General features: G+C 43.9%; 1 protein-coding gene across 1 annotated transcript; it reads left to right on the top strand.

Annotated features, from left to right (window-relative positions):
- The first annotated feature begins 4,408 nt into the window (after positions 1–4,408).
- On the top strand, positions 4,409–16,732 carry LOC139366993 (sharpin and rbck1 related). Its single transcript, XM_071104831.1, has 14 exons — positions 4,409–4,925; positions 9,832–10,006; positions 10,128–10,211; positions 10,326–10,467; positions 10,607–10,697; positions 10,846–11,143; positions 11,244–11,371; positions 11,537–11,707; positions 14,103–14,263; positions 14,548–14,659; positions 14,851–15,030; positions 15,119–15,217; positions 15,392–15,535; positions 15,876–16,732. The coding sequence occupies exons 1-14, from the start codon at positions 4,659–4,661 to the stop codon at positions 15,954–15,956; spliced, it is 2,133 nt and encodes a 710-aa protein (XP_070960932.1). The 5' UTR covers positions 4,409–4,658; the 3' UTR covers positions 15,957–16,732.
- The last annotated feature ends 9,426 nt before the right edge of the window (positions 16,733–26,158 follow it).

Raw genomic sequence — 26,158 nt, 5'->3', positions numbered from 1 at the left:
CACCTGGACTTGTCCAATAAGAAACACTTATTTTAAATGGTTTTCTCTGGATAAATGTGAAACCTTTATTGCCTATGCTGACACTATCCTGATATTAGGGGGAAGAAAAGGTGACAAACGAGATGTTTGCAAGTTTGAACGGTAGTAGGATAGAAGAGTGAGAGGGAAGGGGAGAGCGAGGGAGGGAGGGGAGGACAAAAGAGCGAGAGAGAGTGTGTGTGGGAGGGGAGAACGAGAGAGAGAGAGAGTAGGCAGTAACATGAAGCCTCCTTCAACCCTGTCAAGGGATCCAAATAGTTTGGAGTGCTCGAGTGCTTTGAGATCTGACCTGCTCTACAGCGTGGCTGTCTGTCCTACTAAAGGCTATGCCCAAAGGCCAACACACAATCTGTGATGAAACAACCTTGGGATTTGTCACAGCAGTAACAGTACATGAACATCATGTAAACAACTTTTTTAGTTTTAGGAATACAGCCCTTCTCTTACCATACTTCATGTGGAAATTGATAGTGGTGTGTGTGAGGTGCATGTGTTCCTGGCTTGAGGAGTTAATCATCGACCTGTTTGCTAGTCTCAGTGTGTGTGTGTGTGTGTGTGTGTGTGTGTGTGTGTGTGTGTGTGTGTGTGTGTGTGTTTCGGTCATGACATGAGTCACCAAAATGGCGGTAACTTCGGCTGGGGTGAGACAGTTCAACCTTGTGCAGAACTGTAGGGACGATTGCTATGGCTCCACACCTGTTATTGAGGATGCTTTCCAGTTGCCACCTTTCAGACAAACATGAGAGCAAAGGCCAACACAAAGTGCATCAGATACAGGCAATCCAAACATAAGACCAAATTCAGTTTTCAAAGCCAGCCTCAATGCATTTATTTTTTTATAATTTTGAAACTGATCTACTGGTCTACTGAAGACCTTACATTTTGGCGTGAACCTCTTTAATCTATGGCAACAGGAAATACTTTTAGCAGTATCAATATCAGTGACTGGTGCTGAAAACAGACTCAATCCTTCTGCAAAAGTGACCCTTAAGCCAAAAATAAGCATATTCTGCTTGGAATGTCCACACATTTGTTCTTAACTGACTTGCCTGGTAAAATAAATGATTGTTTCCATATATTTCACTTTTTGAGAGACAAAAATTGTCTGTAAAGACAATAAAAAGTGAAATATATGGAAACAATCATTTATTTTACCAGGCAAGTCAGTTAAGAACAAATTCTTATTTTCAATGACAGCCTAGGAACAGTGGGTTAACTGCCTTGTTCAGGGGCAGAACGACTGATTTTTACCATGTCAGCTCGGGGATTCAATTTTGCGACCTTTCGGTTACTAGTCCAACGCTCTAACCACTAGGCTACCTGCCACCCAAATAATATATAGCCTATCACAATGTATCCAAATTCACATATGCAATCAACAAAAGCGACAACATATCAACATCCAGCTAAAATAGTATCTGTGTTCAATTCGACCACAGGGCAGCTTTACTAATGACAAACAAAACAGTGACATGGATTTAAACAGGATACAGTAACAGGTTCACACATTGTTGAGAAACACTCTTTTCACACCACTTTGTACAGCTATGACGGGAAGTTTCTTTAGCAATGCAGGTTAGGAGGATTAACGTAGCAAGTTAGGATAATTAATTTAGCAGGTTAGGAGAATTAGGTTTTATTTTATTTTTCTTTAACCTTTATTTAACTAGGCAAGTCAGTTAAGAACAACTTCTTATTTACAATGACGGCCTACCCCGGTTAAGGTTAGGAAAAGGGTTAGGAAAAATCACTTGCGGTCATAGATGTATCGAAGCGGCGTGAAAAGAGAGTCACAACATTATTATGTTAACAATAAAACCAAGGAATTTCTCACATTTGGCATTGAACGTTGTGCATTTCTCTACTCTTACATTGAAAAGAGTAGGACCTCTAGTGGGCAAAATGGGAAACTGCTTATGTATGCTTACTACCCTTCTGTAGGGGATTGCATAATCAGAGAGTATATTTCGGGCAGAGGACATTTTTGCCTTTGAAGCTTTTATTTTAAGAAAGAGTTGTCATTTTGAAATCACCAGTAGTCAGAACTTTTAGAAACGTAACTTGTTCTACTGTATGTTGAAATCTGTATCAAGTAACAGAATCAGAGAACCTGAAATTCAGAACAAATGGCAAAGAACTCATTTAATACAGGATTTATACATTAACAAATTGTAATTGGACAGACATTATGCACCTTCACAAATCATGGATCTCTAATGCATGCTATTTGAATGACGGTGCAGGTCTATTTGAATCAAGAGCTTCATCTTGTGTTCACTATGGGCCAGTTTGCCGGACACAGATTAAACCTAGTCCTAGACTAAAAATAAGCATTTTTATGAGAGATTCTTAATTCAAAGGGGTTGTAAATCCAGGACTAGGCTTAAAACTGCAATATGTAATTTTTGAGGTGACTGACCAAATTCACATAGAAATGTTAGTTATAGATCTGTCATTCTCATTGAAAGCAAGTCTATATGCATTATTTCTATGCTTTCTGTTCTTAAGTTTCCTTTGCATTTTTTACTTTCGGTTTTGTACACCAGCTTCAAACAGCTGAAAATACAATATTTTTGGAAATTGAAACGATATTTCAGTGGTTTAGATGGTACAATGATTCTCTACATTGTTTGTTTTGTCACAAACTGAAATGATAAAATATATACAATTATGAAATTACTCATCTTTTGCTAATATCTAAGTACATCGTGAGTTACAGTATGTCAGTAACATTTACACACACTATCCAAAAACTGTTCATATTGGTGTTGTCACAGTGTATTTATTCCTCTCCTCCCTATGTAATCTAATTCACATTAAACCTTCTCCTTGGCCTATTTTTGTTATTAAAGTGAGATTGAAGCAGGCAATGAGGTAGGCATTTTGGTTCACCACAACAGCATGCACATCAAGTCATCTCTGGAGAGGGGAGCAGAGGAAGAATGAGGTTATAACATGCACTTCACAGGAATGTGTCCAAATAGGTACTTCACAAATATAAGAGCAACATTTTCACAGATGCACACAAGCTCACCCATGGTAGGTAGTCCAGATTCAACTTAAATGTTTTTTCATAAACAATCAGTTCTGCAAATAAATACACCCTATTTTTAAAGTTGAAGAAATACATCCAAGTGAACCAAACCTTTATATTAATCATGAATCTATAAAATGTATAATTCCCTTCTGCACACCATTGTGCTACAGTGCATCCTGCTAATGCGTCCTGTCTATCTATCCTATCAATGTATTTAACAGCATAGCAAACACTTTCCCGCCTTGTAACGTGAAGTGCAGTTAATGCAAGAGAAATACTTAATATGTACTTTTTAAGGGTGCTTTTCTTCTTGACATGGGGCTCAATTCAAACAAACCAGCATTTCTGTATTTACGCCATAGTTTTCTTTGGTAGCTACTGGGTTTGATTGAATCCCAGCCCTGATCTGCTGTCTTTCTTTCAGGAGCAGAAGGTGAAGCAGGGGATATCGGGCAGGCCCAGGGGCTCATCATAGTGAAACATGGCACCCCTCTCCAGGAACACATTAGCAGACAGGTATAGCTCCTCAATGGACTCCCCTGTGGGAGAGGGATATACACTGAGTATACCAAACATTACGAACTCCTTCCTAATATTGAGTCCCCCCCTGCCCTTTGGGTGGTGGACCATTGTTGATACACACGGGAAACTGTTGAGTGTGAAAAACGCAGCAGTGTTGCAACGTCTAGTTTCGATTTACATTTGCTTGAGCTGTCAACTAACTTGAATTCCATGACATTGGATTTAGGTTAAAAGTTGGGTGTAAAAAAAATGGAAATTCCCTTACGCACATCTCAGGACCAGGCTGGCTGACTGGTCTCCGTACAGCAAGAGGAAGTGACCAGAGCGGACCAGACCTCCCCCATTTCAGTGTGTGTGTGAGTGCAGGGATATCATGTGGACTTTTCCAGGCATCTTCAATGGATATGTGCATTCTATTTCCACTGGCGCACACATGAAGGTAAACAATGGGGGTCGCTGTTTCACTAGGCCTAAATGAAGGAACACTGGATTAGAAGTTGTCTGAGTTGTTGGACTACAACTGTGGGGCCAAAAAAAAGCAACATTTTGATGGTATGACATTAGTGCTGCAGTCCTCAGACATTTCTATCTGCTAAGGTCTTGTTGAAAGTAGGTCAACCATATACGCAATTGTCTCCACTACAATTTGCAGGTCCAAGTTTAAAAAATATGTATACAATTTAGTATAGGAGTACATCACATATACTGTATATTTGTGAACCTGATTTTGAGAAATTGAGGAAATTAAACGTTTTTGGACCTGCAGAAAAGCCATGTTGTGCAGTACATGGGTACAACGTGTGGGGGCGCAAATGATTAGCACTGGCAGCACGAGAGAGCCAGCCAAACAAACAGTGACACAGAGTGCGCACTTCCTGGTAGCTAGCTGGTCGTTCATCGGTTCCGTTGTTGTGAGCTTGGTAAATGGAGGGACTACGATGAAACGGCACATTTTATGGGAATACTAATAGCAATCGTTGCTGACAATATTGGCGTGGTGTTAAACACACCGGGAACGGTGTCTTGACGTCTCCAAACACTGCATGAGGCTGTTGGTGGAATGTCGCTGAGCTCAGGCGGGTGGACTACTCACACTCCACCGCCGGACCCGTCCTCATCAATCCCTGGCTATGGGGCCTCACAAACTGGCTGCCATACTGTCTTGATGTCGGTACGGGTATCAGTTTGCCATTCTGGTATTCGGCCGCTGTGTCTTCCTGGGGCAGGTGATGAGTCACTCCGTCTACAGCTCAGTATGGACCCCGGGAAGTCCGGGGAATTCCGTCTCACGCTACGGGACACCAGCGGAACAACGGGTCGGAGTGTGGTAAGAGAGAGAAAGGTTAAAGGCGGATTTCAATTAATGTCATTTGACAGCCATGTTGACAAATAATGTGTATTTCCTTTGACTAATTACAAAATGGTGTTCATTAAAAATAGTTTTTGAAATTGTCAGCTAAAACGCGATGGAGCAAAGTTACATGTCACGTGATGTTTTATTATTACCAGCGTTACCAAGGCAGGCAGGCAGGCAGGCAGACAGACAGACGTGTGTACAGAGGGTTTTAAAACAACACTGATATTATCGCTGGTCTCATGCTTACATTTGGCTGCCATGCATTGAACTGCCACATAGTTATTTGAAACAATTTATAGTTAAACAAAAGGGAGGGAACAGGGAACAAAAATATAAACGCAAGAGATTTGACTGAGTTACAGTTCATATAAGGAATTGAAAGAAATGAATGAAGCCCTAATCTACCGATTTCACATGACTGAGAATACAGATATGCATCTGTTGGTCACATCTTATTTTTTTTTTTAAAGCTAGGGGCTTGGATCAGAAAACCAGACAGTATCTTGTGACCACCATTTGCCTTATGCAGCGTGACACATCTCCTTAGCATAGAGTTGATCAGGCTGTTGATTCTGGCCTGTGGAATGTTGTCCCACTCCTCTTCAATGGCTGTGCAAAGTTGCTGGATATTGGCGGGAAATGGAACACCCTGTTGTACACGTTGATCCAGAGCATCCCAAACATGCTCAATGGGTGACATGTCTGGTGAGTATGCAGGCCATTTTCAGCTTCCAGGAATTGTGTACAGATCCTTGCAACAGGATTGTGCATTATCATGCTGAAACATGAAGTGATCGTGGAGAATGAAGGGCACAATAATGGGCCTCAGGATCTCATCACAGTATCTCATTCAAATTACCATCGATAAAATGCTATTGTTTACTTTGTTCTTAACTTATGCCTGCCCATATCATAACCCCACTATGGGGCACTCTGTTCAATGTTGACATCAGCAAACCGCTCGCCCACACAAAACCATACACGCTGTCTGCCATCTGCCCGGTACAGTTGAAACCTGGATTCATCTGTGAAGAGCACACATCTCCAGCGTGCCAGTACCCATCAAAGGTGAGCATTTTCCCACTGAAGTTGGTTACTACACCGAACTGCAGTCAGGTCAAGACTGGTGAGGATGACGAGCATGCAGATGAACTTCCCTGAGACGGTCTCAAACAGTTTGTGCAGAAATTCTTCAGTTGTGTAAACCCAAAGTTTCATCAGCTGCCCAGGTGGCTCAGACGATCCCGCTGGTGAAGAAGCCGGATGTGGAGGTCCTGGGCTGCCGTGGTTACACGTGGTCTGCGGTTATACTGCCGGTTGGACGTACTACCAAATTCTCTAAAATGATGTTGGAGGCGGCTTATGGTAGGGAAATTGACATTAAATTATCTGGCAACAGCTCTAGTGGACATGCCTACAGTCAGCATGTCGAATGCACATGCCCTCAAATCTGTGGCATTGTATTGTGTGACAAAACTGCACATTTTAGAGTGGCCTTTTATTGTCCCCCAGCACAAGGTGCATCTGTGTAACAATCATGCTGTTTAATCAGCTTCTTGATATGCCACAGCTGTCAGGTGGATGGATTATCTTGGCAAAGGACAAAATGCTCACTAACAGGGATGTAAACAAATTTGTGCACAATATTTGAGAGAAATACGCTTTTGTGCATATAGAACATTTCTGGGATCTTTTATTTCAGCTCATGAAACCAACACTTAGTATTTTTGTCCAGTATAAACTACCGGTCAAAAGTTTTAGAACACCTACTCATTCAAGGGTTTTTTTTTATTTTTACTATTGTCTACATTGTAGAATAATAGTAAAGACATCAAAACTATGAAATAACACATGTAATCATGTAGTAACTAAAAAAGTGTTAAACAAATCACAATATATTTAATATTTGAGATTCTTCAAATAGCCACCCTTTGCCTTGATGACAGCTTTGCACACTCTTGGCATTATCTCAACCAGCTTCATGAGGTAGTCACCTGGAATGTATTCCAATTAACAGGTGTGCCTTGTTTAAAGTTAATTTCTGGAATTTCTTTCCTTAATGCATTTGAGCCAATCAGTTGTGTTGTGACAAGGTAGGGGTGGTATACAGAAGATAGCCCTATTTGGTAAAAGACCAAGTTCATATTATGGCAAGAACAGCTCAAATAAGCAAAGAGAAAAGACAGTCCATCATTACTTTAAGACATGAAGGTCAGTCAATACAGAACATTTCAAGAACTTTGAACGTTTCTTCAAGTGCAGTCGCAAAAACCATCAAGCGCTATGATGAAGCTGGCTCTCATGAGGACCGCCACAGGAAAGGAAGAACCAGAGGTGCTGCAGAGGATGAACTCATTAGCGTTACCAGCCTCAGAAATTGCAGCCCAAATAAATGCCAGAGTTCAAGTAACAGACATAACTCAACATCAACTGTTCAGAGGAGGTTGTGTGAATCAGGCCTTCATGGTCAAATTGCTGCAGAGAAACCACTACTAAAGGACACCAATAATAATAAGATACTTGTTTGGGCCAAGAAACACTAGCAAAGGACATTAGACGGGTGGAAATTTGTCCAAATTGGAGGTTTTTGGTTCCATCTGCTGTCATTGTGAGACGCGGTGTGGATGCTCTCTGCATATGTTTTTTACATTTTATTCAAGGTGCACTTAACCAGCATGGCTACCACAGCATTCTGCAGTGATACGCCATCCCATCTAGTTTGAGCTTATTGGGACAATAATTTGTTTTTCCAACAGGACAATGACCCAAAACACACGCCCAGGTTGTATAAGGGCTATTTTAGAAAGGAGGAGAGTGATGGAGTGCTGCATTAGATGACCTGGCCAACACAATCGCCTGAACTCAACCGAATTGAGATGGTTTGGGATGAGTCGGACCACAGAGTGAAGGAAAAGTGCTCAGCATGTGGGAACTCCTTCAAGACGGTTGGAAAAGCATTCCAGGTGAAGCTGGTTGAGAGAATGCCAAGAGTGTGCAAAGCTGTCAAGGGCAAAGGGTGGCTATTTTGAAGAATCTTAAATAAAATATTTTTATTTCTTTAATGCTTTATTTTTTTGGTCACTCCAAATGTGTTATTTCATAGTTTATGTTTTCACTATTATTCTACAATGTAGAAAATAGTAAAAAAATAAAGACCCTTGAATGAGTAGGTTTCTCTAAAACTTGACCGGTAGTGTAGTTATACAGTGCATTTGGAAAGTATTCAGATCCTTTGTCTTTTTGTTAGGTTACAGCCTTATTCTAAAATTGATTAAATCGTTTTTTCCTCATCAATCTATACACCACCACATAATGACACAGCACAAATGAGTTTTTAGAAAATGTTGCTAATTTATATATATTTTTACATTTAAAAAATGATCACATTTACATAAGTATTTCTGACCCTTTACTCAGTACTTTGTTGAAACACTTTTGGCAGTGATTACAGCCTTGAGTATTCTTGTATGATGCTACAACCTTGGCACACCTGTATTTGGGGAGTTTCTCTCATTCTTCTCTGCAGATCCTCTCAAGCTCTGTCAGGTTGGATGGGGAGTGTTGCTGCACAGCTATTTTCAGGGATGTTCGATCGGGTTCAAGTCCGGACTCTGGCTGGGCCACTCAAGGACATTCAGAGACTTGTCCTGAAGCCACTCCTGCGTTGTCTTGGCTGTGTGCTTGACCTGTTGGAAGGTGAACCATCGCCCCAGTCTGAGGTCGTGAGCGCTCTGGAGCAGGTTTTCATCAAGGATCTCTCTGTACTTTGCACTGTTCATCTTTGCCTCGATCCTGACTAGTCTCCCAGTCCCTGCCGCTGAAAAACATCCCCACAGCATGATGCTGCCACCACCATGCTTTATCGTAGGGATGGTGCCAGGTTTCCTCCAGACGTGACTCTTGGCATTCAGGCCAAAGAGTTCAATCTTGGTTTCATCAGACCTTTTAGCAAACTCCAAGCTGGCTGTCATGTGCCTTTTACTGAGGAGTGGCTTCCGTCTGGCAACTCTACCATAAAGGCCTGATTGGTGGAGTGCTGCAGAGATGGTTATCCTTTTGGAAGGGTCTCCCATCTCCATAGAGCAACTCTGAAAGAGCTCTGTCAGAGTGACCATTGGGTTCTTGGTCACCTCCCTGACCAAGCCCCTTCTCCCCCGATTGTTCAGTTTGGCCGGGCAGCCAGCTCTAGGAAGAGTCTTGGTGGTTCCAAACTTGTTCCATTTAAGAATGATGGAGGCCACTGTGTTCTTGGGGAACTTCAATGCTGCAGAAATGTTTTGGTACCCTTACCCAGATCTGTGCCTTGACACAATCCTGTCTCGGAGCACAATGGACAATTCCTTTGACCTCATGGCTTGGTTATTGCTCTGACATGCACTGTCAACTGTGGGACCTTATATAGACAGGTGTGTGCCTTTGCCAAATCATGTCCAATCAATTGAATTTGCCACAGGGGGACTCCAATTAAGTTGTAGAAACATAACAAGAATGATCAATGGAAACAGGATGCACCTTAGCTCAATTTTGTGTCTTATAGCAAAGGGTCTGAATATTTTTTTTTTTTAAACCTGTTTACTCGTTGTCATTATTGGATATTGTGTGTAGATTGAAGATTTGTATTTATTTAATCCATTTTAGAAATTTGGAAAATTGAAGGGGTCTGAATACTTTCCAAAGCATTCCCACTGACTAGGTCTATAGGCTGCAGTGCTGTCCAATCATTCTCTCCCAAAAACAGAGCTCAAAGGTAATTCCAACATAACATCAGTGCAATACCTAAAGTCAACATACTACCATGGAACAAACAGTGGTAGGCAGCTAATTTCAGTGTGATAAAATGAGAATCACTTCACTCTCTCCCCTCCGTGTCTTCCAGTCCATTGCAGAGTTTGACCTGAGGTCGGTGCACTATGAGGTGAAATCGCCAAAATGCCACGAGCTGAGTTTGTTCATGCCCCCTCACGACCGCATCAGCTTCAACTTCCGCTGCGAGCAGGAGGCTCAGGAGTGGGCCACCGTGGTGATATCGTCACTCAGAGAGGCACACAGGGGTTAGTCTACTTTCTTCCTGCCTCTGTTCTCTTTGATCAGATGTTTCACTGTCTTCTCCTCACATCTTTTCTGTGCTCTAATAACCTGAGTCCCCTGTCTTCTCTTCTCCTGACCCCTCAGTGTCCGACAGCCCTCCCACTGATGACCGACAACTTCCTCTGGAGGCCTTGGAGACACCCAGTTCCGCTTCCCTACCACGCACAGGTAGCCCTCAGTGGGTGTGTGTGTGTACAGTAGTGTATTGGCAAGTTTCTACTCTTTTTCAATTGCTCACTGTCCCGGACTCTGTGTTTCAACCTTGTGTCCATTCATCTGTAGAGGAAATGTGTGCTGAGCTGACCAGGGCCATCGAGGCTGGTGACATCCAGGCGGCCTCCATCTACGCTGCCACCCTGGCTCGTCAGCAGGCAGAGCTGAAGATCCAGCCCTCTGAGAGGAGCTACGGAGACACAGATCTTAGGTGAGAGAGTTAAGAACAAACGAGCTACTGGGTAATAGAACAGGAAGTTATTGAAGAAGTCAGAATATTGTGTGAACTGGTGCGATGACAGGAAATGCATATTTTAGTAGTTCATGACGATTGTATCTTTCTGTGAAAGCTTGGCTGTAGTGGTCGAAGATTCTTCGTCTTCCTGTTGTGTCACAGTGAAAGTCCCCCCCCACGCGACCATCGCAATACTCAAGCAGCAGGTCAGTCTGAACAGCTTAAATAAGAATTACATTTTTAAAAGTTTGAATTCAGAACTCTTAACAGTATCTAGCTCTACAATAGTTTCAACATAATGTAAACCTACTTTCTACCTGTGTTTTTAGTTTTTGTACCTTTTCTGTCCTCTAGGTATTCCTGGAGTATGGCTTCCATCCGCGGGTGCAGCGCTGGGTGATTGGCCAATGTCTGTGTGCAGACCAGCGCTCTCTCGCGTCCTACGGGGTGCGTAGGGATGGAGACACGGCCTTCCTGTACCTCCTCTCTGCCCGCCACGCCCGTCTCACACGGCAGCTGCTCCAGCAGGACCAGGAAAGAGCCCTCCTCACCCCCGCTACCCCTCCTCTTGAGACCCCAAGCAACGGCCCCACATCCCAGGACTGGAGGGGTTACAGCACCCTGCCCCCCAGACTGAGCCACAGCAGCATGGGTGACACTGTTAAACACTCACACAAATGCACGCACATACACACCATTGACAGAAGGACCCATTGTGTTGGCTTCCTCCTGACCGAGCTTTGTTCCGATAGGTTCAAATGGAGCGGGGCCAAATGGAGCCGGGGCAGAGAGGCTGAAAATCAGTGAAATCAAAGACCTCATCAACCTGGAGATGCCGCAACTCACCGAAGCACTTACCCCTAAGAAATCAGGGCCACAGGTACACACAAGCTCTGTACAGTACCCCTTGGTATTAATTGACTAACTATTTCACTCTGCTACATGGATTTCATCTAGGTATGCATGCATACCTAGATACAGTAAGTTGACATACAGTAGGTTTCCAGCAACACACCTGTAAAGACAGTCTCGCTGTGTGTCTCAGGGTTGGGCCTGCCCCTCTTGCACGTACATAAACAAGCCCACACGGCCTGGCTGTGAGATCTGCAGTACAGACCGTCCAGAGAGCTATACTGTTCCTGGGAGCTACAAACCAGACCCTCTGGAGCTTCACCGCATACAGCAGGAGAAAGAAGCTGTCCGACAGTACCAGCAGGTAGGATGTTTTATGCTCATGAACACATACACAAACTCAGACACTCGTGCACCTAAACACATTCAAATGGTGCATACAGCAGGAAATGCAAGCTGTCAGACAGTGTCAACAGGACATGTAGAAACCTAGACACACACACACATAGAGTCTTGCACATGCACACAGTTTACAGTTAATTACAGTGCATAGTTTATTAGGGAAAAGGTTTTTTAGGGAAAGGTTTATTAGGGAAAGGTAGGCTCCGTAGGAGTAGCAGGAGTTGAGACGACCAGGGATGGTAGGATGGGCTCTAAGGCTGACTCTCTTCTCTTCTGTCTCTTTGTTTTTTGAAGGAGAAAGGGAGAAGAGAGGCGCTGAGGGGCGCGGGTGCTCAAAATGACTCACTACTGGAAAACTTGGCCCAGGACTACAGGCACACACACACTCCGTAACATCGCAGAAAGACACTGACTGACAGACGCGCACACACACACACTTTCTAGATTTTGCCACTGTAAACATTCTCTTCAACCCATACACTCACGCTACTGAGCAATACTCATTCATGTTGTGACAGAATCTCAGTGACTGTACATTACATAGCATTGTGGCTACCTACCCTCTGACATTGTTTGATACAAATACACTATATATAAAAAAGTATATGGACACCCCTTCAAATTAATGGATTTGGCTATTTCGACCACACCCGTTGCTGACAGGTGTATAAAATCAAGCACACAGCCATGCAATCTCCATTGACAAATATTGGCATTAGAATGGCCTTACTGAAAAGCTCAGTGACTTTCAACGTGGCACCGTCATAGGATGCCACCTTTCCAACAAGTCAGGTTGTAAAATTTCTGCCCTGCTTGAGCTGCCCTGGTCAACTGTAAGTGCTGTTATTGTGAAGTGGAAATGTCTAGGAGCGACAACGGCTCAGCCATGAAGTGGTAGGCCACACAGCTCACAGAACGGGGCCGCCTAGTGGGGAAGTGCTTAACGCATAAAAATGGTCTATCCTTGATTGCAACACTCACTAGCACTACCAAGTTCCAAACTGCCTCTGGAACGTCAGCACAAAAAAAAATTTCATCGGGAGCTTCATGAAATGGGTTTCCGTGGCTGAGCACAAGCCTAAGATTACCATGCGCAAGGCCAAGCGTCAGCTGGAGGGGTGTAAAGCTGGCATAGTGCCAACTAAAGTTTGTTGTAGGAAGATTAATGGTCTCGGCTGTTTTTCATGGTTTGGTTGAGGCCCCTTAGTTCCAGTGAAGGGAAATCTTAACGCTACAGCATACAATTACATTATAGACAATTCTGTGCTTCCAACTTTGTGGCAACAGTTTGGGAAAGGCCCTTTCCTGTTTCACCATAACAATGCCCATGTGCACTAAGCAAGGTCCATACAGAGATGGTTTGTAGAGATCGGTGTGGAAGAACTTGACTGGCCTGCACAAATCCCTGACCTTAACCCCATTGAACACCATTGGGATGAATTGAAACGCCGACTGCCAGCCAGGCCTAATCGCTTAACATCAGTGCCCGACTTCACTAATGCTCTTGTGGCTGAATGGAAGCAAGTCCCCGCAGCAATGTTCCAACATCTAGTGGAAACCCTTCCCAGAAGAGAGGAGGCTGTTATAGCAGCAAAGGGGGGTACCAACTTCATATTAATGCCCATGATTTTGTAATGAGATGTTTGACGAGCAGGTGTCCACATACTTTTGTTAATGTGGTGAATGTTTATCTGCACAGAAGTGTGTTTGTATGACTTTTAAGCAAATTAAAGAATCATGGCTCTTGTATGTCAAAGGCTTTGTATATAGGACAGCAGGTAGCCTAGCTTTTAAGAGCATAACCGAAAGGTCGCTGGTTCAAATCCCGAGCCGACTAGGTGAAAAAATCTGCCGATGTGCCCCTGAGCAAGGCACTTAATTATAATTGATACTGTAAATTGCTCTGGATAAGAGCGTCTGCTAAATTACTAAAATGTAAATGTAACTTTGCATGTTTGTAATGAATTATGTAATTATACTGCAAATCCATGTAGGCCTAGTTTGCTTAGTGTGTGCCAACCAGTTGAAACTTACTATTTCAGAGAAGACAAAGAACTGATGTGTTGCACAGTCTGTGCCTGTTTGTTACAGTCAGGGTCATCAAGTGGACAACTTCAATGGCTGTTTGTTTTTAATGTGTTAACTTTCAAAATGCACAATTTAATAAATAATGAAGGCCTTTTGACTGAATGTAGAACAAAAAAACATCCATGTTGTTGCAATTGAAAATGTGTATTTAACTGTAATAAAGCAAGAAAACTAAATGAACTTCTGTCTGTGTGTTTGAACGATGTGTGTGTATAACCTGCGTGTTCAACGTGTGTGTTGTTATATATTGTGGATCCCCACCACCCCAGGCGAGGGAAGCAGAGCGGAGGGAGAACTTTGCCCGGCTGGTGATGTTGGATGGAAAGGACCTGGTGCCCAACCCAGATGCTGTGGACTGTAGGATCTGTTACCTGGACCTGCAGCCTGGGGAGGGAGTCCTGCTCAGAGAGTGTCTCCACTGTTTCTGCAGGTACCACTCAGACAATTCTCTTGGCCCTCCACCTAGTGACCCTCCCCCTAGACACTAGGTGATCTGAAAGCATTGGAGCGGTGTTAGCAATGTGGTGGAAACTCCACTTAGCCTCCCAGAGAGCAGCTAAGTGCAGCTATAACATCATATTGCTTATACCCCTCGCGCGATTCTTTCTTTCTACAATAATTGGGGGGGGGGGGGGGGATTTCGCACTGTGCAAGAAGGGCGTGGGTGAGATGAGATGCTTATGCAGAGATGGAGCCAGTGTGTTGTGTTCACAGAGATTGCCTGCGCTCAGTAGTCCTGATGTGTGAGGACCCGGAGGTGGCCTGTCCGTACCGTGATGACACGTACGCCTGTGACTGCACCCTGCAGGGGAGAGAGATCAGAGCCGTGAGTGGTGACATCACTGGCTTCTTTCTAATGTATTTAATAGTAGCTGCACGATGGCCCATTGGATATTAGAGACATACTGTATAACACACTGCCTAATGTCTGGCTAATGCAAACCAGAAAACCCACGATACATCAGTCATCTAATCATCTCTCTCCCCTCTGCTCTTTCATTCCTTCCTGCCTACCAGTTGGTGTCGGAAGAGGAGTACGAGCGCTGGCTGCAGAGAGGCTTGTCTGTGGCAGAGTCTCGTTGTGAGGGCAGTTACCACTGTGCCAGCCCAGACTGTGCCGGGTGGTGTGTGTACGAGGACACCGTCAACGTGTTCCACTGCCCAGTCTGCAACAAGCACAACTGCCTGCTCTGCAAGGTACACACACGTCACCTTTACATTCACCAATGATTGCATACACCATGGATTTGAACAAACCTCTTTCTCTACTCTGTCTGTCTCTCAGGCGATTCATGAAGGGATGGACTGTAAGCAGTACCAGGATGACCTTACGACCCGTGCTGAGAACGACTCGGCAGCCCGCAGAACCAGAGATCTGCTCAAGGTGACACACAGACACTTTTACACACACAATTTATACCTGTAGATCGATTTCAGCAAAGCATTGAGGACAATGAGATTTTAGGGGAAGGATTGTTAGTTTTCAGGTTAGTAAGACTTTGCTGATATATTAACAGATAACTGTTATATTAACATGTAATACCCGTGTCTCTCTCAGACCCTGGTCCTCTCCGGGGAGGCCATGCACTGCCCACAGTGCGGCATCATCGTGCAGAAAAAGGAGGGCTGTGATTGGCTGCGTTGCACTGTCTGTCACAGTGAGATCTGCTGGGTCACCAGGGGACCTCGCTGGGGGCCCGGGGTAAGAGCCCGCCCCTTCTGTCTCTCTGTCAAATTCAGTTTAGCAGGGTTGTGCTTCTCCGGTCACCTGTAATGCAGACATTTCACATCTGTCTGCTACCTGTCCAACGTAGCATGTAGCCTAGCAGTTAGAGGGTTGGGCCAGTAACTGAAAGGTCGCTGGTTCGAATACCCACACCGACAAGGTGAAAAATCTGTCGATGTGCCCTTGAGCTAGGCACTTAACCCAAATTTGCTCCATGGGTGGCGTTCTACTATGGCTGACCCTGTAAAACAACACATTTCACTGCACCTATCCGGTGTGACAATAAAATATCTAATGTGCTTCTGTTTCCTCCCAGGGTCCGGGAGACACCAGCGGAGGCTGCCGCTGTAACATCAACAACCAAAAATGTCACCCAAAGTGTCAGAACTGCCACTGAGAAAGACAATGAGGGATGTGTGCGTTAAGAGTGAGATAGGACAAATTAAGTGTGTGTCACTCAAAGGATTGATGATTGCACTGCACATTTAGCTATGCACGTTTTCTGTTGGTTTCTGTTCTCCCTTTAGGCTGTGTTTAGATAGTCAGTCCAATTCTGATATTTTTTTCACTCATTTGTCTATAGACCAATCAGATCAGCTCTGAAAAAGACCTGATGTGATTGGCCAAAATACCAATTAGTGGAAAAAATACCAGAATTGGACTGCTTGTCTAAATGCAGCCCGAGTCATGCAATACTGTTCAGGGACACATTAAACTAAGTGTACTTAACTTTTTCAGCCCTCAAAGCCAAAGTCTAATGCTAATGACCGCATTCTGGGGTTGTAACAGAGAGCGTACTGTGTTCTAACTGGACATAAGAAACAGAACAAACAATCTCTGTTTCAAACTGCACTGCGTTGTGTGCCAATTAATAGCCATTTTGAAAGTACATGAGAGTTCATGTGAAATGAATACTTCTGCATGTTTTTCTATGTTTTAGCACCTCTGAATGAATGCCAGGCTCTGTCATGTAGATTTGTTTCCAAGACTAAGTGTTCTATTTTGCTCTATTTATTACTCACAGGCTCTGGTTACAGACAGACAAATGTATGAACGCCAAGAAAACACTTTCTATCTGCCAGTTTTCATGGAATAATCAGATTTCCTCAGTAACTGCTGTGTGCCATAGTGAGTTTTTAAAACAGTGTGTCAATAAAGCCACTCTAAACACAAGATTTAGTCTCTCTAATTAAATCTAATATGATAAATCATTAGATGAGGGTGGTTTAACACAAACAACCGCCACGGTTGGAATGCCTCCTGTTTTGCTCATGAGGATGGCACACTCAGTCTGCATTTCTTTAGCCTATTCAAGTTGCTTAAGGTAATTACAATGTATTACCCAGTCTGGGAAATACACTATTTTCATGGTTTGCATTATTAGCGATTTTAAATGGCTAGCTAGTTAGCAGTGGTGCGCGCTAATAGCGTTTCAATCGGTGACGTCGCTCGCTCTGAGACCTGAAGTAGTTGTTCCCTCTGTGTGCAAAGGGTCCCTGGTTTGAGCCCGGGTCGGGCGAGGGGATGGAAGCTATACTGTTACACCTCTACGGGATCGGTGTCACCCCCGCGGGATGGTTGAGCTAACGTAGGCTAATGTGATTAGCATAAGGTTGTAAGTAACAAAACAAATTTCCAGGACCTAGACATAACTTATATGGGCAGAAAGCTTAAATTATTGTTAATCTAACTGCACTGTCCAATTTACAGTAGCTATTATAGTGAAAGAATGCTATTGTTTGAGGAGAGTGCACAGTTATGAACTTAAGTATTAATAAACCAATTAGGCACATTTGGGCAGTCTTTATACAAAATTTTAAACAGAATGCAGTGATTCATTGGATCAATTTAAACTTTGCACATACACTGCTGCCATCTAGTGGCCAAAATCTTAATTGTGCCTGGGCTGGAATAATACATTATGTCCTTTCTCTTGCATTTCAAAGATGGTACAAAAAAAAAAAATTGTTTTTTTCTTTGTTTTATCTTTTACCAGATCGGCTCCTTTAATGTAACAAATATCAGTATGTGTTATTATTATGTAACCTACAGAGGAATAGAATGCCAGAATTTGTGCAGCTTTTCATTATAGGTAGCTTTTTGTCAGTCAGTGGCAATGTAGGCCTGAATGCAAAACTGATGCATTGCATTGCTAAATGTTTGGAATAAACTCATGATCACACTACTATGGCAAATCCTAAACCTTGTCATATGATGGTCATCTGTTGCAGTAGTCTGACAACTCACGCCAAATTCTTACTATGCTCTGTCTTTCGCTACATACTTCATTAACTTTTCCCCTTTTTTCATTGCGGAGAAGAAACTACGTCCGTGGGCGTGGCATAGCAGGAGCAAGGTGTCAGGGTAGCCAGGCAACTGTTGCAGCTAGCTGATACTAAAAAGCTGTAAATCTGGTTTCAGAAAGGTGACAACACAGGAAGAGAGATGAGGCTTGCCTCAAGCACGTCAATGAAGATTCTGAGATACACTGCACAATAGGGGATCTCGCTTCCATAGCCGCACGGAATTAGGGATTCTGAGGGTGCTGCAGCATCCCCTGATAAATCGAGATGAACCCCTAGCTAAAAAATGATGACCATCACATGACAAGGTTTAGGATTTGCTTAGTGAGTGATCATGAGTTTATTGCAAACATTTTGCAATGCAATGCATTAGTTTTGCATTCAGGCCTACATTGCCAATTTAACTAGGCCTTTAGTACTCCTGTATGAGCAGAGAAGAATAACCCCTTTTGCCCTCAGAACAACCTCAATTCGTCAGGGCATGGACTCTACATGGTGTTTCGATTGCGTTCCACAGGGTTGCTGGCCCATGTCGACTCCAATGCTTCCCACAGTTGTGTCAAGTTGGCCGGATGTCCTTTGGGTGGTGGACCATTCTTGATACACATGGGAAACTGTTGAGCATGAAAAGCCCAACAGCATTGCAGTTCTTGACACAAACTGGTGCGTCTGGCACCTACTACCATACCCGTTCAAAGGCACTTACATTTTTTGTCTTGCCCATTCACCCTCTGAATGGCACACATACACAATCCATGTCTCAATTGTCTCAAGGCTTCAAAATCCTTATTTAACCTGTCTCCTCCCCTTCATCTACACTAATTCAACTTCCGGCGCCGACAGAGATGGCCGCCTCGCTTCGCGTTCCTAGGAAACTATGCAGTTTTTTGTTTTTTTACGTGTTATTTCTTACATTAGTACCCCAGGTCATCTTAGGTTTCATTACATACAGTCGAGAAGAACTACTGAATATAAGATCAGCATCAACTCACCATCAGTACGACCAAGAATATGTTTTTCGCGACGCGGATCCTGTGTTCTGCCTTACAAACAGGACAACTGAGTGGATCCTATGCAGCGACCCAAAAAAACGACTCCGAAAGAGAGGGAAACGAGGCGGTCTTCTGGTCAGACTCCGGAGACGGGCACAGCGCGCACCACTCCCTAGCATTCTTCTTGCCAATGTCCAGTCTCTTGACAACAAGGTTGATGAAATCCGAGCAAGGGTAGCATTCCAGAGGGACATCAGAGACTGTAACGTTCTTTGCTTCACGGAAACGTGGCTTACTGGAGAGACGCAATCCGAAGCGGTGCAGCCAACAGGTTTCTCCACGCATCGCGCAGACAGGAAAAAACATCTTTCTGGTAAAAAGAGGGGCGGGGGCGTATGCCTTATGACTAACGTGACATGGTGCGATGAAAGAAACATACAGGAACTCAAATCCTTCTGTTCACCTGATTTAGAATTCCTCACAATCAAATGTAGACCGCATTATCTACCAAGAGAATTCTCTTCGATTATAATCACAGCCGTATATATCCCCCCCCAAGCAGACACATCGATGGCTCTGAACGAACTTTATTTAACTCTCTGCAAACTGGAAACAATTTATCCGGAGGCTGCATTCATTGTAGCTGGGGATTTTAACAAGGCTAATCTGAAAACAAGACTCCCCAAATTTTATCAGCATATCGATTGCGCAACCAGGGGAGGAAAGACCTTGGACCATTGTTACTCTAACTTCCGCGACGCATATAAGGCCCTGCCCCGCCCCCCTTTCGGAAAAGCTGACCACGACTCCATTTTGTTGATCCCTGCCTACAGACAGAAACTAAAACAAGAGGCTCCCACGCTGAGGTCTGTCCAACGCTGGTCCGACCAAGCTGACTCCACACTCCAAGACTGCTTCCATCACGTGGACTGGGAGATGTTTCGTATTGCGTCAGATAACAACATTGACGAATACGCTGATTCGGTGTGCGAGTTCATTAGAACGTGCGTTGAAGATGTCGTTCCCATAGCAACGATTAAAACATTCCCTAACCAGAAACCGTGGATTGATGGCAGCATTCGTGTGAAACTGAAAGCGCGAACCACTGCTTTTAATCAGGGCAAGGTGTCTGGTAACATGACCGAATACAAACAGTGCAGCTATTCCCTCCGCAAGGCTATCAAACAAGCTAAGCGCCAGTACAGAGACAAAGTAGAATCTCAATTCAACGGCTCAGACACAAGAGGCATGTGGCAGGGTCTACAGTCAATCACGGACTACAGGAAGAAACCCAGCCCAGTCACGGACCAGGATGTCTTGCTCCCAGGCAGACTAAATAACTTTTTTGCCCGCTTTGAGGACAATACAGTGCCACTGACACGGCCTGCAACGAAAACATGCGGTCTCTCCTTCACTGCAGCCGAGGTGAGTAAGACATTTAAACGTGTTAACCCTCGCAAGGCTGCAGGCCCAGATGGCATCCCCAGCCGCGCCCTCAGAGCATGCGCAGACCAGCTGGCCGGTGTGTTTACGGACATATTCAATCAATCCCTATACCAGTCTGCTGTTCCCACATGCTTCAAGAGGGCCACCATTGTTCCTGTTCCCAAGAAAGCTAAGGTAACTGAGCTAAATGACTACCGCCCCGTAGCACTCACATCCGTCATCATGAAGTGCTTTGAGAGACTAGTCAAGGACCATATCACCTCCACCCTACCTGACACCCTAGACCCACTCCAATTTGCTTACCGCCCAAATAGGTCCACAGACGATGCAATCTCAACCACACTGCACACTGCCCTAACCCATCTGGACAAGAGGAATACCTATGTGAGAATGCTGTTCATCGACTACAGCTCGGCATTCAACACCATAGTACCCTCCAAGCTCGTCATCAAGCTCGAGACCCTGGGTCTCGACCCCGCCCTGTGCAACTGGGTACTGGACTTCCTGACGGGCCGCCCCCAGGTGGTGAGGGTAGGCAACAACATCTCCTCCCCGCTGATCCTCAACACTGGGGCCCCACAAGGTTGCGTTCTGAGCCCTCTCCTGTACTCCCTGTTCACCCACGACTGCGTGGCCACGCACGCCTCCAACTCAATCATCAAGTTTGCGGACGACACAACAGTGGTAGGCTTGATTACCAACAACGATGAGACGGCCTACAGGGAGGAGGTGAGGGCCCTCGGAGTGTGGTGTCAGGAAAACAACCTCACACTCAACGTCAACAAAACTAAGGAGATGATTGTGGACTTCAGGAAACAGCAGAGGGAACACCCCCCTATCCACATCGATGGAACAGTAGTGGAGAGGGTAGCAAGTTTTAAGTTCCTCGGCATACACATCACAGACAAACTGAATTGGTCCACTCACACAGACAGCATCGTGAAGAAGGCGCAGCAGCGCCTCTTCAACCTCAGGAGGCTGAAGAAATTCGGCTTGTCACCAAAAGCACTCACAAACTTCTACAGATGCACAATCGAGAGCATCCTGGCGGGCTGTATCACCGCCTGGTATGGCAACTGCACCGCCCTCAACCGTAAGGCTCTCCAGAGGGTAGTGAGGTCTGCACAACGCATCACCGGGGGCAAACTACCTGCCCTCCAGGACACCTACACCACCCGATGTCACAGGAAGGCCATAAAGATCATCAAGGACATCAACCACCCGAGCCACTGCCTGTTCACCCCGCTATCATCCAGAAGGCGAGGTCAGTACAGGTGCATCAAAGCTGGGACCGAGAGACTGAAAAACAGCTTCTATCTCAAGGCCATCAGACTGTTAAACAGCCACCACTAACACTGAGTGGCTGCTGCCAACACACTGACACTGACTCAACTCCAGCCACTTTAATAATGGGAATTGATGGGAAATGATGTAAATATATCACTAGCCACTTTAAACAATGCTACCTTATATAAATGTTACTTACCCTACATTATTCATCTCATACGCATACGTATATACTGTACTCTATATCATCGACGGTATCCTTATGTAATACATGTATCACTAGCCACTTTATACTATACTATGCCACTTTGTTTACATACTCATCTCATTTGTACATACTGTACCCGATACCATCTACTGTATCTTGCCTATGCTGCTCTGTACCATCACTCATTCATATATCCTTATGTACATATTCTTTATCCCCTTACACTGTGTATAAGACAGTAGTTTTGGAATTGTTAGTTAGATTACTTGTTATTACTGCATTGTCGGAACTAGAAGCACAAGCATTTCGCTACACTCGCATTAACATCTGCTAACCATGTGTATGTGACAAATAAAATTTGATTTGATTTGATTTGATAATTGAAGTGGACTTAACAAATGACATCAATAAGGAATCATAGCTTTCACCTGGATTCACCTGGTCAGTCTATGTCATGGAAAGAGCAGGTGTTCTTAACGTTTTGTATACTCAGGCTACTACATCCTTGATGTACACTAACGACTCGATAACACCTACAGCGTCATTGCACAAAATGTTATGCAGCATCATCTGGAAATGTTTGCAACAAAAGTTCCCCTTCTGCTACCATTTCTGTCAAGCCATTTACACATGCAGAAAGCACTGCAACTGCTACTGCAAGACGATGCTGTAAGGCAAACGCAGCGTTCCATTAGAAATGAATGGACTTCTGGTGTACCAAAACGTAATGGTGCTGTCGGTGTAATCAAGGCGTTAGGCAAATGTAATAGGCCTATTGTCAACCAATCATATCAAATCCTTTCGGAAGAGGACAGTTAGGCCTAATATGATTTTCATTTTGGTGAAGACCTACAAAAGTAAGTAAATTGCTGTATTAGACTAAAATATATAAGGTAATTTCATCAAACTTGTGAGGCTCTTCTTGCTTATTCAATATATTTGCTGTTACTTCGCTCAATCACATTTTAAAAGTCTCCCTTAACAGTTTTAAATTCCCTGAGACCAACCAGAAATGTTTTCTTGGTCAAATATTCCCAGATTTTTATAAAACAGGCACATATGTGGTCTCTCATTTCTGCATCACCAAGGCAATAGAGGTGGCAAGGGGTGCTTCAATTGCATGTTCAGTTCAGCGGACAACACTATACAGTGAACTTCAAAATTACTGGCCACCCCTGACTGGCAATGCACAAATAATACTTTCAAAAATATAAACGTTATAATTATAGAGAGAAACTCAAAATACCAACGTGAGAAATACCGTACATTATTAATGTTTCAATGGAACCCACCCACCAGTTAATAAAAAAATCAATGTCCTCCAAATCAAGGTTTCACAGTGAATGGCACCCTTAAAGATTATTGTAAATAACCTCTACCAAAATTAAACCAGGAATTAAATTCCACTTATTTAAGTGTATCTAAGTCTTAAGGAACTATATTGAGCCATTACATCACTTCCTGTTTCACAAGGGTATAAAAATGAGGTAACACGCATGCAATATCCCTTTGTCATCCAACACCATGAAGAAACAAAAGAACTGGCAGTTCAAAAGAGACAGATGGTTGTAGACCTTCATAAATCTGGTAATGGCTACAAGAAGATCCACAAACGATTAAATACACCACTGAGCACTGTCAGGGCAATTATAAAAAAATTCAAAAGATATGGAACAGTTGAAAACCTCACGGGTAGAGGACACAAATGCATTTTGCCCCCAAGGATAGGGAGGAGGATGGTGAGAGAAGCAACACAATCCCCAAGAATCACTGTGAAAGAATGGCAGGCCTTGGTGGCGTCTTGGGGTCACCAGGTTTCAAAAGGCACCATCAGATGACACCTCCACAACCACAGGCTCTTTGGAAGGGTTGCTAGAAGAAAGCCCTTTCTGACCCCAAGACACAGACGCAAGCGCTTGGAGTTTGCCAAACAATTTAAAATATGACTGGAAGAAGGTGCTCTGGTCAGTTGAGACCAAAATTGAATGTTTTGGTCAGATACAGCATTGGCATGTTTGGCGTCAAAACAGAGATGCATACAAGGAGAGGCACCTCATACCCACAGTGAAATATGGTGGTAGGTCAGTGATGTTTTGGGGCTGTTTTAATTCCAGAGGTCCAGGGGCACCGGTTAAGATTGATGGCATAATGAATTCCACCAAGTATCAGGCAATTTTGGCTGACAATCTGGTTGCCTCTGCGAGAAGTCTGGAACTTGGCCGTAGGTGGACTTTCCAACAAGACAATGACCCAAAACATACCTCAAGATCCACACAGAAATGGTTCTGTGAAAACAAAAGCAATGTTCCACCATGGCCATCTCAGATGCTGGAACTCAATCCAATTGAAAACCTGTGGGCTGAGTGGAAGAGGGCAGTTGATAACCGCAAAACCAAGAATGTGAAGGATCTTGAAAGGATCTACATAGAGGAATGGTCCAAAATCCCTCCAAATGTGTTCCTTAACCTTGTCAAACATTACAGGAAAAGACTCTGTGCTGTTATCCTTGCCAGAGGTGGTTGCACTAAGTACTAAATGAGGAGTGCCAATACTTATGAAACCTTGATTTTGGTTAAATGTATTTTGTATTAAATAATTGTATGATTTTGGTTGGTTCCATTGAAACATTAAATAAGTACAGTATTGAGAGTGTTTGAGTTTCTCTCTATAATTATATTGTTTATATTTTTTCAAGTTTTGTTTGTGCATTGCCAGTCAGGGGTGTCAGTAATTTTGGAGCCCACTGTATATACAAAAGTATGTGGACACCCCTTCAAATTAGAGTATTCGGCTATTTCAGCCACACCCATTGGTGACATTTGTATAAAATCAAGTACACAGCCATGCAACCTCCATAGACTAACCTTGGCAGTAGATTGGCATTACTAAAGAGATCAGTGACTTTCAACGTGGCACTATCATAGGATGCCACCTTTCGAACAAGTTAGTTCGTCAAATTTCCGCCCTTCGCGTGCTTCCCCGGTCAACTGTTAGTCCTGTTATTGCAAAGTGGAAACATCTAGGAGCAACAACGGCTCAGCCGCGTGGTGGTAGGCCACACAAGCTCACAGAACGGGACAGCTGAGTGCTTTAGCACGTAAAAATAGTCTGTCCTCGGTTGCAACACTCACTACCGAGTTCCAAACTGCCAATGGAAGCAACATCAGCACAGCAACTGTTTGTCGGAAGCTTCATGAAATGGGTTTCCATGGCCGAGCAGCCGCACACAAGCCTAAGATCACCATGTGCAATTGCAAGCGTTGGCTGGAGTGGTGTAAAGCTCCCTGCCATTGGACTCTGGATCAGTGGAAACACATTCTCTGGAGTGATGACTCACGCTTCATCATCTGGCAGTCGGACAGACAAATCTGGGTTTGAGGGATGCCAGGACAACGCTACCTGCCCCAATGCATAGTGCCAACTGCAAAGTTTTGTGGAGGAGGAATAATGGTCAGGGGCTGCTTTTCAGGCCCCTTAGTTCCAGTGAAGGGAAATCTTAACGCTACAGCATACAATTACATTATAGACGATTCTGTGCTTCCAAATTAGTGACAACAGTTTGGGGAAGGCACTTTCCTGTTTCAGCATGACAACGCCCCTGTGCACAAAGCAAGGTCCATACAGAAATGGTTTGTGGAGTTCGGTGTGGAAGAACTGGACTGGCTGGCACAAAGCCTTGACCTCAACCCCATCGAACACCATTGTGATGAATTGGAACGCTGACTGCGAGCCAGGCCTAATCGCCCAACATCAGTGCCCGACCTCTCTAATGCTCTTGTGGCTGAATGGAAGCAAGTCCCTGCAGCAATGTTTTATTTAGTAGAAAGCCTTCCCAGAAGAGTGGAGGCTGTAATAGCAGCAAAGAGGGGACCAACTCCATATTAATGCCCATAATTTTGGAATTAGATGTTCAACGAGCAGGTGCCCACAAAATGTACAGAATAAGGACTACTCAAAACCTGACCACAAGGCCTGATACCATGAAACATTTTTGCAGCAGAGGGAAATTGCTACATTTAGCCAATAAACCCTTTTTTCCATAAAGGTTCGAGTAATCTCGATTTAACTTCTACGACCTACGATCTTTAACTTTTAACGACCTAAAAAGTAAAATACGGTTTTCCATCAAAATAATGATTATTGCTTGCTAATGTGATTAATAAAGGAATTTGAATATGTCGCAAGAGAAAACATATTAAACTTTAAAAAACGAATGTTACATTTTCTCGCAAATGTGTAACTATTATGCACCAGATGTTAAGACTACAAACCGTTATAAATTGCATATCTGTAAGATTGACTTTCAATGTCAATAAGAATAGGTTTACAGAACACCCGGGACTCAATCCTGAAGACCTGGGGC

This window comes from Oncorhynchus clarkii, chromosome 15 (assembly GCF_045791955.1).
Source record: "Oncorhynchus clarkii lewisi isolate Uvic-CL-2024 chromosome 15, UVic_Ocla_1.0, whole genome shotgun sequence".
Classification (NCBI taxonomy): Eukaryota; Metazoa; Chordata; class Actinopteri; order Salmoniformes; family Salmonidae; genus Oncorhynchus; species Oncorhynchus clarkii.
This window is presented reverse-complemented; position numbering and strand designations above follow the sequence as displayed.

Coding starts and splice junctions, on each gene's coding strand:
- LOC139366993 (XM_071104831.1), top strand. CDS start 4,659: ATGTCGCTGAGCTCAGGCGGGTGGACTACTCACACTCCACCGCCGGAC. Junction 4,926..9,831: donor GAACAACGGGTCGGAGTGTG/GTAAGAGAGAGA, acceptor CGTGTCTTCCAG/TCCATTGCAGAGTTTGACCT. Junction 15,536..15,875: donor GACCTCGCTGGGGGCCCGGG/GTAAGAGCCCGC, acceptor GTTTCCTCCCAG/GGTCCGGGAGACACCAGCGG.